At 36.7% G+C, this 17,978-nt stretch overlaps 1 protein-coding gene across 1 annotated transcript in view; it reads left to right on the top strand.

The window, feature by feature from the left end:
* The window catches only part of JAG2 (jagged canonical Notch ligand 2), a 69,132-nt gene that overhangs the window by 24,635 nt on the left and 26,519 nt on the right, over positions 1 to 17,978 (top strand). The window contains 3 exon segments of the mRNA XM_062577132.1: positions 2,072 to 2,126; positions 7,786 to 8,040; positions 9,179 to 9,239. Coding sequence (XP_062433116.1) covers positions 2,072 to 2,126; positions 7,786 to 8,040; positions 9,179 to 9,239 — 371 coding nt within the window.

The following is a 17,978-nucleotide window of genomic DNA, read 5'->3' as shown; positions in this document are numbered from 1 at the left end:
TAATACAAATGAGTGGAACACCGGAGAAATTCTGAGGGAGACATTACAAGATTAGTTGTAAAAAGCATGGAGGTGAATTAATAGAACCTTGATCATGTGCCCATTCACAGAATTCTGCACATAGTATCTTTAATCTAGCACTCCCAAAGAAATAGACTTGCAATTACCAGAAGGCAACATTGCAGGAATACCATACAGTTGTACTGTTTTTCTGATACTATTCACTTTGTTATTCAAGAGAGGCATCTGGTAGTGTTTTTAGAATACAGTAGAGTCCTATCCAGGTTCCCAATTTCCTCAAATTTGGGAGGAGAGGGGGGCAGAATATGAAGCTACTGAAATGGTCCTACAGCATGTGTTTAAACAAATGTTAATGAATTGTGCTATGTTAAAGCCCTCTACTTCTGATGTATGTTATCATCTCAGCTGATCTTCCTCATTAGTTGGCCTTTTTCAAAGGCAGTTCTAGCTTAAGCATGCCTCTGCCCAGTGTAGTCACTATAGACCTACTGCTTCCCCCCCCCTTTAGCCTGAGTGTGCCGTAACTATTTACTGCTAAATCTTTACCCATTTTTCAGTGCTATAGTTTCTAGTTTATATGCTAATGTAACTATGCAATGGAAAAAAAAATGCACACACACAAGTGCTTTTCTGAATGGATTCTGATGCTTTGCTGCAGTCATGAAGGATCTCAGACAAAGAATACCTTTACTTGAGGTGCTGCTTGTTTGTTTTTGTGGGTTGTTTCTTCCCCTCCCCTCTGGTTTGGTTGTAAAGTAGGGAGATTTTGGTGTTATGAACTCTTGTGTTGGCAGAGCACATGTACAAAACACTTGTGAGCTATCACAAAATATAAGTGTGCATCTCTTGATATGACAGTAAAATAGTCTTAAGTACCCTACTAAATAGCTGAATTTTTACAAAATGCTATTCCTAAGAGAGGTGTTCTCATTTCCTCACTGAACTTCCCCAGGTTCCTTCTGTGATTCTGTGGTTTGCTAGCCTGTGAATTCTGCACACACTAAGGCTTGGTTCTGCCTTATTAATGAGGGTTCAATTTTCAGTGAGGCTTGCCCTTAAGCGTGAGGGTGTACATGGCAGGGTTTGAGGACAGTACTACAATAACTGTTTTGATTCTTGGTTGTTTTTTTCTTGGTTTAAATGTGTGTGAGAATCTCAATTTTTGACTTAGACAAGTTGGAAAATACAAAAGCTGAAGTGCTTGACAGCTATTTCTCTTGAACTTAAAAATAGCTAAACATCACATCTGTGCATAAGGTATTTTTTTCTGAAGAAGGTTTTTACTTTAATGTCAACATTTATCCTACATATTGTCATAAACCCACCAAAGGTGCCCGATGCAAGGTTTTTCATAGGCTTTAGTGAAGTAAAGCCTTCATGTTTTCTCCAAATCATTTCAAAACTGTCTGGAGTCCTGCTTTTTCCTTGCCTTCAAGTAAAAAGTACAAACCGAGCATGTATTCTTTAAAAAATATCTGTTTCTGCCTTAGCTGTTTTTTCAGGTCTGTTCCTGACTTTTCTCCTTTATTTAGGAAGAGTATAGACTTTTCTCACAAGAGGGGGAATTTTGTTGTTGTTTACTAGAAAAGCTTATATCTAAACTGATCTGTTGTGTAGACTTCCTGAAAGATGGCTTTGTGCTTTATTTTTTATTATTATTTGGTTGGTTAAATCTTAAATACCCTATTTCTCATAGTTCAGAACCTTTCAATTCAGCAAAAATGGTAAGTTTTGAATAAAACTTCTGTGGATAAGCAAAGCTGCAAAATACATGTGGGAGGATGATGATAATTCAGTCTTTTGTGAGGGGAAGGGATGGAGGCAACATCTTCTCTTTTGCTGTTAGCTTGCCTTGCCCCACAATTTTTAATGCTTTATACTTGGTACTTTTGAGAAGATCCCTTCAAGGGCTTTCACATGACAGCAGAGAAGTGAAGTTGAGACTCCTTTGAGTTGGCGTTCTTGTACCAGCAATATCTGCATGTTTCAAGTGTCTGCATTGGTAGATTTTTTTTTTATTATTATTAATTGGTGTCTTGTTTCTTTTCAGAGATCATTCACATTAATAATAGAAGCATGGGATTGGGATAACGATACAAAAACTGGTGAGTATTTATAGAACTTGCAGATTTCACTTTTTCTGTTGCATGAACACAGTTTAGGAACAACAATGATATCCTACTGAAACTGGACAGCCTACCAAATCAGTCTGAATGCAAGCCTGCTAGCAAAGTAAAGAGTATGCACAAATAGAAGTGGGGAGTATTGGATTAGGAAATGTCTGAAAATTTTAATATGTGACTGCTAATAAATGAGGTTTAAACATTGTTTAAACCTTATCTTGAGCACTATGCTGTTGCTAAGGGGATGTTGTCTAAGCTGTAGAATTGTACTTGAAATTTTCTTTAGTTTACCTATAGTTGGCTTCTGGGATAATTGTAACAAGCATTTTTACTCCCCATAAAGAAACCATGTTTGTTTTTATCATGAAAGAATTGTAAACAATGGTAAGATTACTTCAACTGCTTCTTCTCTAGTACTGAAATTCTCATGCTTTTCTCTAGATGCTAATGCTACAGAGCAGGGCTATCTATGTTCTGAAGGGAAAGCAAGGATATACTATAAGAACTTTAAAATCATATGAAGGTGTTGGTTGCCATGTTATTGATAATGTAGGACTTAACTTGAACATACTTCTTGGTAATGGTCTGCAAACTGGTTTTTCAACATAAACATAACTGGAGACTTCCTACAATGGACTGGAGTAGAAGGGGCTGAACCTGAAGAGCTTATCCTGCAAAAAAAGATGTCTGTTCATTTAACTGAAATTGTTTTTAATAAACTAGTTGATAAACATCATGCTTTGAATTTGCTATGCTTACATCTTAAACTGCAGAATCCTCTTGTAAATTTATAGCTTTAAAATCAAAATTTCTTTCTAAATAAGCTTGGCAAGAGAAGGATCACTAGGTTTGTGTGAAGCTTTTTTTCTTTGCTTTTTAGTTTTTTGGTTTTTTTTTTTTTGATGGTTTTGTTAGAGTAGTCTTGCTTGCGTTGATGTAGGGCTTTTTTCCCTGAACTTCAGGACAATGCAATTAAAAAATAATGCTTTTTTGGAAGCCCAGTGGATTGTGTCCTTCAATTAACATTTTCCATGAATTAAAGACAACTGCCTCAGTTTCAGATTACAATGTGTGTGTGTGTTGGGGGGGGGTGTTTAAAACACTCTTGACAGGGAGACCTGCAATAGAGTTTTTCCATGTGAATTTTTGACAAGGTAAAAGGGCGCAAGGACACTTCACTGTGCTTCTCCAAGGAGTGCTAAACTTGGTCCTATGCCAAACAGAAGAAATGAGTATGTCAGAGTAGGAAAGGGACTATATGGCATCTTTTTCAGAGGAGAAAACACTACCTGCATCTTGCAGCAGTGAAGAGAATAGCTGTTGAAAGCTGAACTCCCCACCATATACTGAACACTAAGCTGATTTCTGGCTCAGGTTACATGTGTCTTGCTTCTGTTGCTACTGTAAGAAAATTTAATCAAAGTAATTGCCAACATCTGTTTATAAAATGATTAACTAGTTCAAAGTCAGGTTTTGCTCTCCTTTAATGGAGATAAGTGAGGTACAAAATATGCACAAGCTCTGGTCACTTCTGGATTTACTAGCAAGCATTAAAAAAAAAAAGTTTCCAATGAGCACCTTGGAGGTTTTAGGAGATTTTAGGAGGTTTTAGAACAGTTGTTACTCTCCTCTCTGTATGTACTAGCATCCTGTTTTCTTTCTTGTACCCATTGAAAGCAGGTAGTTGTTCTTAAGAGATAGGTACTTCACAGATGTGCTCTGAGAACTATGTCAAATTTCTCCTGTATTTGTCTCAAAGTACAAAAGTAAGAGGGAGTTTAAGACTGAGTTATAAACTCCTGTGCTTTCTCCCTCCTCTGCAGCTGAGTTGGCAGGACACAACTGAGCCATCAGCTTGAAGGGAAGCTTGTGGCAGTATAATGTTACCAGTTGTTTGTTTTGTGAGGGTGGAGGAGGAGGAAAGGAGACTGGCTTAGATGCAAAATCACTGTAAAGGGCCTGTTCTCTGTCATCTGTCACAATAGTTCATACTACTTTCCAGGTAAGTCATTTGACTTAGCAGACTGTTAGCCATACAGTAGAGGTCTTGGCATTGTCTCACCCAGTGCTGCCATTAGGAAGCAAGCGGGTATTTTCATGCATAAAGTAACTTTGCTTTTGGTTATTTGTGTGCTGCAAGGATGTTGTGATTACTGCCTTCTTTCATGTAAGTGTGTAGGAGACTAAAGTCATCTTGTGGCCTTAAGGTGGTTGCTTTGAAGATGTTAAATACAGTGTACTTCCTGAGATAGACACCTACTATCTACTTGGACATGAAGTTTTTATGCTACTGAGTGTGTCACCTTGCAAATAGCTATCAGCATTGCCTTTTGTATTGCCCTGTATAAAGCTTTTTAGGAATGTCTGACCTCTACTAAAAACTTAATGAGCTGATGTATAGTGTACTTATTTGAATAAATGGGGTTGTAGCTCCTGGACGCAGACTTTACGGTTACAACTCTTCAGATGTGAATTCCTCTCCCAAAGATGAGATGTGTTGAGAAGTTCAACTTAAGAAATGCTTAGCCATCATCTACTTTCTTCTCTTTTGGAGAGGCTTATAGAAAAGGCTTATAGAAGACTTCCTAGTAATCAGGGCAAAGAAGCCTTATGGCTTCTGAAGGAAGGAAAGAAAAAAGGTACCGTGTGCTGCCTCTTCTGTCTACTGAATTCAGTAGTCTTGCTCACTGCCTTCATTGAGTGCTGAAAGTACCATTGTGTGAGTTGCAAAGGTGAATTTTGCTGGTAAACCAGATGCAGGAAGCAAACCTGTTTTATCAAGATGTGAATGAGCAGTGGTCATCTAAAGCACTTCGACATTGTGGAGGGAGAGGAGGAGGCTTGGCAAACATGTTCCTCGCTACAGTTACAGGTATCTTTGGAGATGAACCTTATATTTGGGGTTAAACTTGAAGTAAAACAGAATCTTTAATAATAATTCTAGTATTAATCTAGTATTGGAAACTGTATGGCTGAGGCTTGATATTCCTGATACCTTTTGTGATTCAGAATAAATTGTCTTGCTTATTTGGGCTATTAATTCCTACTTTTACTGACAAGCTAGAGGAAGTGCTCTGAAGAATTGGAATACATTCTTTCCAAAGGAGTTTGGCAAAATGAAGTTTGAGCAGTAACTTTTGGGTTATTTCCTCCCTTTTTCATCTCAGATACCAAGGTGATTGTTCTGCCTGAGTGTATTTGCAATAGTTGTAATGCTTATTTCTATTGTTCAGCTGGGTCTGATGACTCTGCATTGGCCTTGATGCTTGATAAGATTTATATGCCAATCCTTTAATCTCAGAACTTGTTCTTCAGTCTAACTGATGCACTTTGAGGAAAACTTTCTGGAGTGTATAGCAGCAACTGTCGGTGGCCTTTTTCATGAGCCTGTGTTGCTTGCATCTGGAAAATGGTTCTATAATGCACATTTATCACTTGTTCAAATTCTTTAACCTTCCTGTGATTCAGCATTTTTCATTAGTTTTTCATCAAGATTTTCAGGTCAATAATCAGTAGAGTAGGATTGGATTATAAAAGGATGTTGAATCTAATCATGAAGCTCAAAGTTATCTGGTATTATGATTGGTATCCTGTTCAGTTAAAAAATGAAATGCAGACAGATTTCTCTAGCTTTCAGGCTGCTTGTTTACTCTGTTACTGACCATGTGCTGCTGGATAACAGGAGTTAACATAATAGTTACAGGTTAAAGAACAGGAATAGAGACTCTAATGTACATGTCTAGCCATAAAATGCATTTGCAAACTAGTCTGGGCAAGCATAAATTGCAGTCTCTGCATAGATACTACCACTTAAAGCAGAGATACTTTCTTTTAAGTGGAGAACCTTTCAGTGCTTAATTAAAACACAATCTTTTTTGTTCAGTATTCTTTAATTTTGAGGAAAACACTTTTACAGTAGCAGCAAACTTGAAATATAATGCTAAGAAATGAAATGTGTTGCAGAGCCCACAATATTTCTGTAGCTTTCATTTTTCTTTGTTGGAATGACTGAAAATGGTCACTTAAACTTTTATTTACTGAAGGAAGTACAGCTTTGGTAGCAGATGCACAGGATACCTCTGTGCTATCTCTAACTTTCATAGATATGAAAGTCACTGTTTTCAGTCTTATCTTCTAAAACTGTTAGGTTGATGAGGTTTAGAAAGTAAATGTACACTGTAGTGTACTTGCTGAAATCTGTTATGATAATCTAGTATTGCTTCCTACCAGTTTGGCCTATGATGTATTATTAATAATCTGAAACTGAGACTGCATCTCACTATCATTGCAACCCCTTGCTGTGTGCAAGTCTCTGGTGCTTTGTTTCTTTCAGCAGGCATTTTTAAGAATGGTTATTAGCTAAAGAAAACAGCTGCTAAAGCTGTTAGCTGGCAATACGATAGCTATTTCTTAAATGGGTATGAAATCAGTGTATGCAGTTGGAGTTTCTGTACCCTTTTGTTGCCCTAAATAGCACTTGGAGTTCCAGCTGCAGCTTGCAGAGTCACCTGGAAGAGCACTTTCATAGGATTTTACAATGTCTGAATAATGACTTGAGAATTCTCACTTGAATTCTTATCACTGAGATTGCTCACTGTCTACAATTAAGAATGAACAAAGCACAGTAAGTGTAAATTTTATTCAAGTACTTGTATAATCCTATTGTGGTGACTATAATTGTCTCTAATCTGCAGTACTGAAATTTCTGTATCAAGAATAATACGTACAAATACAAAAACGGATATTCACAAAAATTACAGTCACTTCTGTAATCTTGTATCTTTGAATCCTTTCATCTGCCGTGACTGCTAAGTTCAGCTGTGTTTGCCAGTAGCTCTGCTGCTCTTTTTCTGTGGGTGCAAGGCGGGAAGGTCTTTGCAGAATATACTGGAGCAGTGGTTGTGGTTAGCAGTAGTTCCACTGGAAGCATGGATAAGGAGAATACAGAGCTGGGAATGGACCTTGGATAATCCTGTGCTTGCTTGTATTTGGTGTTTTGTCTGAGAAGTATACCAGAAGTGTTTGATCAACTACTTTGTTTAGAGATACCTTGCCCTTAACTTTAGAGACAGTAAGAAAGTGGTGAATAAGCTGGTTTATGTATATAGTGTAAGCCTATTTGAGCATTTATTATTGCATAGTAATTTTGCAACAAATTACTTACTGAAGTTTAACTATGTGATCTTTGCTTTATTTCTAAAGCATACTTGCCACCAGAGAACTCCTAATTCTAGAGAACTAATATTTTTAACTACTAGATTATGCAGATTTTGCAATTTTATGAGAACAAAAAGGGAGCAAAAAGCTTCAGATCAAGATAAATCTGTTGGTTGTCAGCGTATGGGTGTGGTGCATTTGGCTGCCTTAAAAAATAAGCTATTTCCTATGGATTATGTTCCAGGTTTTTCTCATATTTCCTTTGGGACACTTTTTTTTTTTTAATTGGCCTTCCTGTAATGAACTTTGCAAGACAGAGGAAAATTTCGTTTTACAGTAGATCTTTATCATCTTAACATTTTCTTTACTATGCTTTCCTCTTAACCAGCTGAATGCTTTTTGTTTGAATTGACATATTCTTGCATGGTATCAATCTGTTTAGTATCAAAACCTATTGAAATCATCTTTTCTATTTTTAAAAAAGGTGAAGATTTGTTAATCGAACGGGTGGCATATGCTGGCATGATCAACCCAGAAGATCGATGGAAGACACTACAGTTCAATGGCCCCGTTGCCCATTTTGAAGTACAAATAAGAGTGAAATGTGATGAAAACTACTATAGTGCTCTGTGCAATAAATTTTGTGGACCTCGGGACGATTTTGTTGGTCACTATACATGTGACCAAAACGGAAACAAAGCCTGCATGGAAGGTTGGATGGGAGAAGAATGTAAACAAGGTAGTATTATCTGCTTCATTTTAGATTAGCTGTGGTATTAATATAATAGATATAACAGTGCTGTCAGTATTTCTGTAGTGTTGGTGCTATAACACCAAACTTAATTTTAACATATACACGAATCTCATCCTTTAAACACAGGACTTTGACAAAGCATAGTTATAGCTGAACTTTTTATATTGTTACTTCATCTTATAGTAAGTCTTAAAAGTGATATTTAAACAGCTAAATACTCCACCAACATAGAAGAAATTCATCCTCTGTTAAGAGTGAAACCCAGGGCAGAGTACAGTACTGTTCCTGATGACCACAGTGGGGAACAAGCAACAAATTTATGAAATGAAATAGTGAAACATCCTTCAACTAATTAACTTTATTTAAGGCTGTTGTTTCTTCAAAGCAAAATGATGTATTTTGGCTACTGATGTAAGATTTTATTGAGCAGTTATGAGATCAGTAATTATCTAGATTTTTAATCCTGTAGAAATATTCTTGTAGCACAACTAAAAACGAAAAGTTGTCTAATGTATGCAAAGTTGAAAGCTTTTTGATAACTATTAATATGAACAGAAGTTCAAGTGCAGTGTTCTTTTCAGTGTACCAGTAATCTCCTATCAAATCTCTTTATATTTTGTCATCAGTCTCCCAGTGAGTAATTAGTGCTGAAATTACTTGATATACTCCTCTTTGTTTTGAGGGTTTCTTGTTTTTGTTCAGTTTCTTTTCCTCTTCAATAAAAAGCCTGTTAATGACAAAGGAAAACATTTTAGGGCTTAGTCAAGCTTTTTTATATTCTGGAGCTTGAGATTTCTATCTTTAATCTGATCAGTTTAAAAAAAAAACTATGCCTGAAAAACATTTCAATATTGATAGTCTTACTACAGTAACTTACTTGCTAGCAACTTTTTTCATTGAGAAATTACTTTAAATTATTTTCATAAACTGTAATGGGGGTTGTGATTTGCAAAATAGCTGGTAAGAAGCTATGGCTATTGGAACATGCTGAAAGACAACTATGCACAATCAGTGTGTGGGTTACTCCACAAAAGTCCTAATTGAAGAGATTCAAATGGTTGATGTACTAACAGATACTTAACTGCCTAGACCAGCTGAAGTCTAATCCTTTTTCTGTTTACAGCTGTATGTAAACAAGGATGTAATTTGCTCCATGGGGGTTGCAGTACACCTGGGGAATGCAAGTAAGTCTGCATGCTTTATTTTTTTCTTTTTAAATGAGTGCCGATCTTTCTAGAGTTTTTCCATATATGTTGCTACTTCTAAAAGGTCTCTCTTTAAAATTGAAGTAGTCTATGTAAAAACATATTTGGAAATAGATGTGAGGTGTTTTTGACATGAGACAGTTGTGTATGCTTCATATTGTTTCATAATCCTCTTCTACTTTTGTGCTTATATATAATGGAACAGATTTGCTTCATATAATCCAAAATTAAGCCTTTACCAAATGAGAGCAATCACTTTTTTTTTTTTTTTTACAATATATTCTCAGTACCTAAGGATTTTGAATTTTTAAAATCTTGCTTATGTTTTCTCTTCTATTTGCTTACCTTAACAAAAAAAATCCCTTATTTCAGGAGTGGGCTGTTGTGAATAGGAAATGCTCACTGTTACTGAATGCCCAATAGGCATAATATCAAAATACAATTAAGTAAGCTTGAAAATGTTTTCATGGAGTAGCTTACCTAGTAGCAGTGGAGATAACAGTAGTGATATCAGGCTTAACATTCCCCCAAGTGAATATTTTGGGGCCTTTTCTTCCAGTCCCAAAGCATGACAGAATGAAATGTTCCTTAAAGTCTGTGATGGAGTAGCCTCTGTGATAGCAAAGAGGAGTTGATCTTCACTTTCTTACAGAAGTTCTGGTTTCTAACACACTAGGTCGGGGGAAATGGCATTATTTCTGTGTTAGCTCTTGAAGAAATGGAACAAGTCTGCTTGCAAATATGTGCAAGTTTGACCCTTGTGCAAGTCCTTTTTTCGTTCGTGAGTGTTTTAGTTTTAAGTGCATCAACGTAAGAGTGGATTTGTACAATGGCTTCTTAATAAGTTGTATTGAATCTACTATCCTGTGATTGTGAAACTTTTCTGGCTGTCAGAACCCTAGGAGTTGGCAAATATCCTTTGACAAGTCAAGCTGTAAAACTTTAAGGTAATTCTGCTTCATCTTTTTACAAGACTACCACCACCATCACAGGAGTGGCAGAAATGGTATGCAGGTCACTTAGCTTCTTCAGCTAGGCTCTGAATTAAGTCTGCTGTGAAACACTGATTTGTGAGCTGTGGCAGCTGAGATGTAAACAAGTCCCATTCTGTGGGAGAGTCAGAAGTTTCTAGTAGAAAATACTAGAAAAAAATCTTATTACATCAGTGTTTTGTGTGTTAATGGCCCTGAAATTTCAGATGTTTCTAAGTTGTAGAAGATGTAGATTTTGTAGCTCAAATCTGATAAACTCTTCTGTGTTAATTTCAATGTATGAAAAACAGCAGTAAAGCAGGTACAGTTTCATGTCTAAGAGCTCTAAAACCTCCCTTAAAATCTTTAAGGGAGATATTTATCTAAACCTTGACTTCCCTTTTCTGAGAGATGAAGTTTTTAAATGATTTTTTTTTGGGGGGGATCTTTTCAGATCATTAAAAGCTTTGCTTATGGTTTTTAAGTATTGTATGCATTTACTACTGTCAGTGATTTCTAGGTTGCAAGAAGAGATAGTGACTGAGAGCTGGGCAAGTATTCCTTCCTTTGAGCCTTCCAGGAACCCTCTTTATCCTCCCATTGAGAAGCTACTCTGCTAAATTTTGGTTCATGTTGGAGTTTCTGGAGTCCTGTAGATACCTAGGGAGTGTCCTGGGATCACGTGGATGTGTGCTTCTGGAATTTAAGGAGATTGAGTTAGAGGAAAGAATAAGTTAACTTAATTTTCCAGATGAATTGTATGCTGCATGCCCTGTTTCTTGAATATTAGAGTCCTGAAGTGGTAGATCAGCAATCAGCAAGTATAAGGAAAAGACTGATTTCTTTATATGGGATATTCTGGATTCCACTATTCCAAAGGTTCTCAACCGTGTCTTTAACTGTGGCTTTGTTAGCTTGAACTTGGATGGTGATGGTACAGATATCTTTAGCTTGCATCCTGTAATAGCTATTAGGTTATGTTATAAATGGAGCTTTTAGCCCAAATGGCCAATATTTTTCTGAAGAAAAATGATGCTGAACTAAAAATAAACAAGGCTTATAGGAATGACCATTATTCTTATTAGTACAAGGGAAGCTTTTATTTAGAATAACTGCTGTTTGGTGCTACTGAATTATAATGCAGATCTCTTCATTCTGGTTTTTGGACTGTTGCCACTGTCATTTAACAAGTGAAAGCAATGCCCCCTACTCTCCCTTAATTCAGAAGGAAAGTGTAAACATGAGGCAAAATGAGTGTGAGATGTATGGAAATCTGCTGGTGCCAATAGCCTGTTTGGTTGCCCAACTCTACAATTGCATTTATACATAGAAGAGCTGGAAAACTGTTTCCGTCTTAACTTGTATGAACATGCAGATGACTTAAAGTGGTTCTGAGTCAGGCTGCAGCCTGACTCTGGTAGCAGAAGTCTACTCTATATGCACTGGCATTCCAGACTAATTTAGAGCTGGTTTTGGGTTAAATGCTCTACCAAAAGCAGAGCATAACCTTAGCTAAATGACTGCAGACTGCTAATAGCTGATTATGTCATTAGCTGTAACTGGAATGTATTTGCTGTTGTGCCTCTTGTTTTGAGGAAGCTATGATGGTGTGAAATTTGTGCTGTTTCCTTTGAGTTTTTATGGTAGAAATAAAAATTAGATTTCAAGACAACCTGATTCAGGAAATAATTTTTGTTGTATTTCTGTATCTAGAGCTGGTAGAATTCTTTATAATGGTGGAGGAAGGTCAAAAGAATTAACCTTGAATTTAAAAAATCACATCCTGGAGGGGGAAAAAGCAGCTTGGATGTATCTTGCAAAGATGGGGAAATTGATGTCTGTGTGGCTTTTTAAATATTTAGAAATAAATTAACACCCAAATCCAGGCTTGAATCCCTGTAGGCTTTTTCACCTGAAATGGCAGACTTGGTGGTCTTGTTGACTTCAGGCCAGAAAGATTTTCAAGAACTACTATGCTGTAGTGAGTGGTGCTTTTCGGAACATTTTGGCATCTTTTGAGCTACTTCATTAAATTCCATTGAGCTATAAAGAGCAGCATGAAGGTTGATCTGTCTTACAAGCAGCTTAGGCTCGTTCATCTTATGAAAGTATCGTAGTGAGCATAGAGAAAGCCACAAGTGACCATCTCCTCCTTTGATTAAAATTGCTGACTGGGTATGTTTGGTACCACTTTAAGTTGTCAGTAAGCATAACTGCTTGTTCTTTTGCTTCCATGTGATCCTGTGGGATGAGTGTGGCAAAAGTGCACATATGCCTTGTATCTGTAATACATTGTTGCATTCTTACCAGGGTGGTGGTGTTTTCAAAGTCTATTTACTTTTACGTTTATCTTTCCTTGAATTTTCCCCCAAATGAAATAAAGGGGCCAAATTCCTAATACAGCTCAGCTTGTTCAGCTGCATCTTTGGACCTGTGGTAAGTTCTAACTTACATCCTGGGAAATTTCAAGATTTGTTTCACCCCAGTGTGACACTGTTTCTATAGAATATGTAGACTAACTGAAATGGGTTAGAAATGGGACTTCTAAGTCTTCTAGTTGAATTTGTTCAAATTGAACAAAACCAGCATGTGGTTTAAGACTTCTAAAGTAAATCAATTCTTTAATCTCTATTCTGGTTTTAAACTACCTTGCTCTGGTAATCACTTGAACTACTGAGGACAAAATTTTGGTTTTACAGCGTTGACAGTTTTGTAACTTTCATTTTGTTGCTTATCCTAGGCTAAGGCTCAAACCTTAAAAATAAAGCTTTTTCTTCTCCTGTGTTAGGAGACTGCTTAAAATCCCTATCCTGTATTCCTTGTGTAGTTCTTGTATTCCAGTTCAGCCCTGCTTGCCAGGCTGAATTCTCTTATCCAATAGTGTCTGCAAGTGCTGAGGCCTCATCCCAGGTATTCTTACGCTTATCTGCCAATCCAAGGGTAGGAACAAGCTCGACTGTTACTCTGTACTTTCTAACAGAGATGCAAGCACAAAAGTGTGTGTTGTAAAATGCACTTAAAACTCTGGGTTGGATAAGAGTAATAGCATTCTAGAAATCCTTCATATTTGTCTTCCACTAAAGAGAAGACTTTCACAGCTTGTTGTCTGGTTAGATACCTTTTGTTTTTGTCTTCATTGACAGCGACAGTTAGGTGGATACCCAGCCACCAATATCAGAGAACTTGGTTTAAAATACAAGAAAAAAAAGTCTAAAAAAAAGTCTTAGAGGACTGAAAAAAAGGAGGAAGTGTAATGCTTGCTTCTAAAAATAGAGTAGAGAATAAGGTAGAAAGTAGGGAACTTCCATACTATTTAGCTCAGAATCAAATCCCAGAAGAATTTTGAAACAAATATTACATTTCTAAACATCTGGAAGATGCTCACAGATGAATTACTGTTTAACTAGGACCTGTCAAGAGCAGATATAAAACAACATGGTGGCTTTTCACAGCTGCTCCAGAATGAATAGTTGTTGAGAAGCTGCATAAGCTAATCTGAACAGTGAACTGGAAGAGGCTTTTGTCTGAGCAGTGTACTATCTCCTGTCACTTCTGATCATTTCAGTTCTTACTATCTTAGACTAGCTGTGATCCCTAAAGAGTTCAGGGCTATTGTTTGGCCCTGCAGGAGTGTACTTGATATCAGTATCTGTGTATCGTCATCTTTCGTGTCCTCTTTTGCACAAGATAATCTTATCCAAGCTTCCAGTTTTAAAGAGCTTGCAAAACTATTGTATTTCTTGTGTGTCTCAGCATAATAAACTGTCTATTGCCTATTATGACCAGCATGATCATCTTATCCCTGTCTTGTCTTGGTGAAAATCCACGTGAGATTATTGACAAATATTTTTGTGAATAGACATCATAAGTTAAAAATGAATCCAACACTTTATTGGTCAAGGAACTGAGGCACAGAATGTGAATGGGTACTGGACAGAAAGACAGAACATAATCTAACAGATACTGCTTCCAGAAGAATGAATTGGTGCATAGGAAATAAATAAAAATAAAAAAGTAGTATTTTAACCTGCATTTATACAAGTGGTTAGTGCAGACAAATAAGAACTGTAGATCAAAACCAGTTGGTGTTGACAACCTGATGTAAACACTAAAAACACTTCAGGATTTTTTTGTTTTAAACTAGTTCTGATCTGGTCATATGGAATGAATGCCTGTTTGCAGCTGGAAGACATTAGGTGTGCTCTTGGCATTACATCAGCTTAGGTTAGCTTAGCTTAATGTAAAAGGAATCAAGTTCCTGTGTTCCAGAACAGCTCTCTGAAGTGAACCAACACATCATAAACAGGAATAAGTAGGAACTTTACTTCAAAAGCATGCTTCTGATCTGAGCTAATGCAATGTAGACATACCCTAGAGCTGCAAGTTAACAAGCAACCCTAACGCATATGTTCTGGGTAAACAATCTTGAACCATCCCTCCAAATCATCTCCTCCACAAAACTCAAAATAGAGTAAGTATTAGAGCAAAAATTGTGGCTTCCTTTATTAGAAGAGAAACAAATTTGTAGGGAGAGTCTTGTGTCTTTTGGTCTAGCAAGAACTTTGGGCAGTGGGAAGAAAAGCAGACAAGCTTTCAGGTAATTGAATAATTTGAGTTCATTAGTGAATCTTTTTTTCTTTTTCTTTCTTTTTTTTCCCCTATTCAGCAAATGGCTATTTCAAAGGTAGGAAAGTGGAAAAAGCATTTCTGTGACCTTATATTAGCTGTGAGATTGAATTTGGGTGCTCAGAATCTTTGGATCTTCTTCTGAAAGTTTGACCCTATTGCTGCCTACTATGCAACAATTAAACTCTTAAAAGATTAAACAGACTTTTTTATAGCTATTTTAAGTAAATAGCTAATATAAAGCTATTGTTTGGGCCTATGCAACACCATCCTGTGCACGTCATCAGAAAATTTAGTAGTTTTCCATTTAAGAGTGCTATTTCTCCCCCACCCCTGAATGATGCATTTTGCTTCTGTTCTTAATGTCACTGTTTTGCTTCATTTTCCTGTGTTGAGAATTTTGGCTACAGCTTGTAATTGAAGTTGATGCAGAAGAAGCTCCCTCCAAGAAAGCCTGCTTAAAGATTGTATGTGTAAATAGCATAGCACAGTGATATTTACTCCTACCTTAGCAGGATGTATAAGATCTGCAGTAAGGTGTAGGCTGTGGTAGTTAGACTGGTACCAGCTTGCTATCTTCTCTCTAGGATTTTTTTTTTCTTTTTATTCGTAGACTTCATGTTTTGACCCAGACTTCAGGAGTAGTTTTGATTTCCATCAGGCTTTTGGTGGTTTAGGGTCTACTTCTGCATTAATTACCAGCAAAACTCTGTAGTTAGAATGCATTTAGGTATCCTCTAGCATTGTTGCATACTATGAGCCTTTTGGTAAGGTTAGCCTGACTTAGATTAGTGGTTAGAGACCTGTGATACATAGTGCCTCAGGTGAACTTTCTGCACAGAAAGTTCAGTACTCCAAAATAACAAGAAGTGATTCAATGAAGAGAATAAACCACATGTCAAGGCTGTGTAAAACAGCTGAGATAATAAAAGTTGGCTATTGAGAGCAGTATAAATTCTTGGTATGTAACTGGTGCCTTTCTTTTGAAGGAAAGGTGCTCATAAAAGGTGCTGAGACCCTAATTTCAGACTATAAGGAACTGAGTACACTTGATCTTTCCAGATCACTTCCATGACTGCCACTGTAGGATTTATCATACAATCACACAGACTGGAAAGGACCTACAGAGGTCATTTAGTCTCACCTTTTACCTGACATAGGTTTAGCTAAACCAGATTGTTCGGTGCCTTATGCTTACATACACTATTAACATACCAGTTTACACACAGCAGTATAGGATCTTTTGAATACTTTGTTATCTGATTTTTAAAAGCCAAATTTAAGCCTAGCTATCACTATATAACCTAACACAAACATTCTTGTAGGGAAACAAGGATCAATGTTGTTTTTTCCTTAATTTATACCTCTTCTAGAAGAGCATAGAGAATATAAAATGCCTTAAAATAATTTTGTTCTTATAGAACTGTGCCAGTACTGCTTCAACAGTATTCAAATACCAATTTGAAAACAAGTAAGGAAAACAAGCCCTGTGCTATTTTTGTTTGCTTTTTGCCCCAACACTCCAGCTCTAAATACCTGTGTATCATTGGACTGTACATAACAGCAGGCACTTCTGTTGGACTTCTCGATACTGGATTTTCTTCATAAACACTCTGATGTTCACTTTCATAGCTATAGAAGCATCTTGTTTCTCTTGGAATACAGCTGTTTCTAGCTACACTTGCTTGTTGTAACCAGGTACACATTGTGAATTATTGCAGTCTATCTAATTGTTGATGGAAAAGTGGTCTTTTCTGCGCAGCGGCTGTAATCTCAAAACTGAAATGTTATCTAGAAACTTTGCCAATGTTAATACCTGCTATCTTCTCTGTACCCAGCCTGGTATTTCAATTCTAGTTATTTTATTGCCATCAGACTATCTCTTTCCAAAAAAATGGAAGGCTGTGAAGCCTATTTGTAGAATTATTATGATTTTTTTCTTCAAATTTTTCAGTTGGAAATGACTAGTAGTTGTTCCTCTTTCTAATGCACTCCCTTTATGTTAACCCTGACCTGAAGGGACGATTTGGTCTGAGAGCAGATGCCTGCTTATACTTCAACTTTCTGTGAGGAAGTTACCAAACTGTAACAATCTATTTATGGTAGCTCCTTTTGTACTGCTAGTAACTCGGTAAAGGCTAAGATTAAGCATCTCTGATTTTGTTTTGCATTTGTGGTTGTAAAGATGAGTTAGAGGCGGTGAAGTCAGAGGGGAAGGGCAAAGGAAGTAGAATCTTGATTTCTGTAAGAATTTTCTTTGTTCATGAACAATGGGGATCTTTCATATGAATGCTCTAAATTTGGCTTTCTTATTTTTTAGATCTGAGAAATCTGGGATTGTAGAAACATCCAACAAATTATTCTCCATGAGTGGGAGGGAGGAGTAACTGTAGCTTACCATTAGCTGCAACAGCAGTTTCCTTTTTGCTTTTAGGCATGCAGTTATTATTTAAAAAGGCACTCTATTTTCTAAATTTCATTCCCTTTGTGCCCATAGCTTCTGAGCTTCTCATTCTGGATTTTTTTTTCTCTTTTGTTTTGACTTGATTTTTCTTCTAAGCTATAAAATGCATATTCCTAGATTGGTTGTACTTTGATCACATCTTACTCCGAAGAGTGAGCAGAGATCCATGTAAACATTATCTTTCAAGAAGGAAGTGGAATTAAAGCTGTTCTAGCACCTGCTAATGTAGGATGCGACCAGACTTCCTGTTCAGGAGGAAATCCTAATTTACTCTTCCTTGTAAATTGAAGGCTGATCAGCTTACCACATAGTAACCTTTTGACTTGTAAACACTGTGTTCCTTTGGTTGGACTGCTTTTAGCCTCTAGAAGAAATTGCCCTAGGGCTTATTGGTAACTTTATTTTAACTGTAAACTTTCTTTCCATTGAATATCATGAAAATGCAGCAACTCTTTTCTGCTAAACAAATTTTAATGCATGTTCAAGCAAACTTTCAGATTCAAGTGGGTGCTAAAATGCCTGTAAGTTTTGAGCAGGTACCTGCATTGCTTTCTTTAAACTTGTAATCACCAATGCAATTTTAAAGAAACTTGTTACCATTTGATACGGAAAACAAATTGAGTATTGTGATTATCTGCTTTGTGATGCAAGCTTTTC

The sequence above is a fragment of the Rhea pennata genome, chromosome 5 (genome assembly GCF_028389875.1).
Source record: "Rhea pennata isolate bPtePen1 chromosome 5, bPtePen1.pri, whole genome shotgun sequence".
In the NCBI taxonomy this organism is placed as follows: Eukaryota; Metazoa; Chordata; class Aves; order Rheiformes; family Rheidae; genus Rhea; species Rhea pennata.
This window is presented reverse-complemented; position numbering and strand designations above follow the sequence as displayed.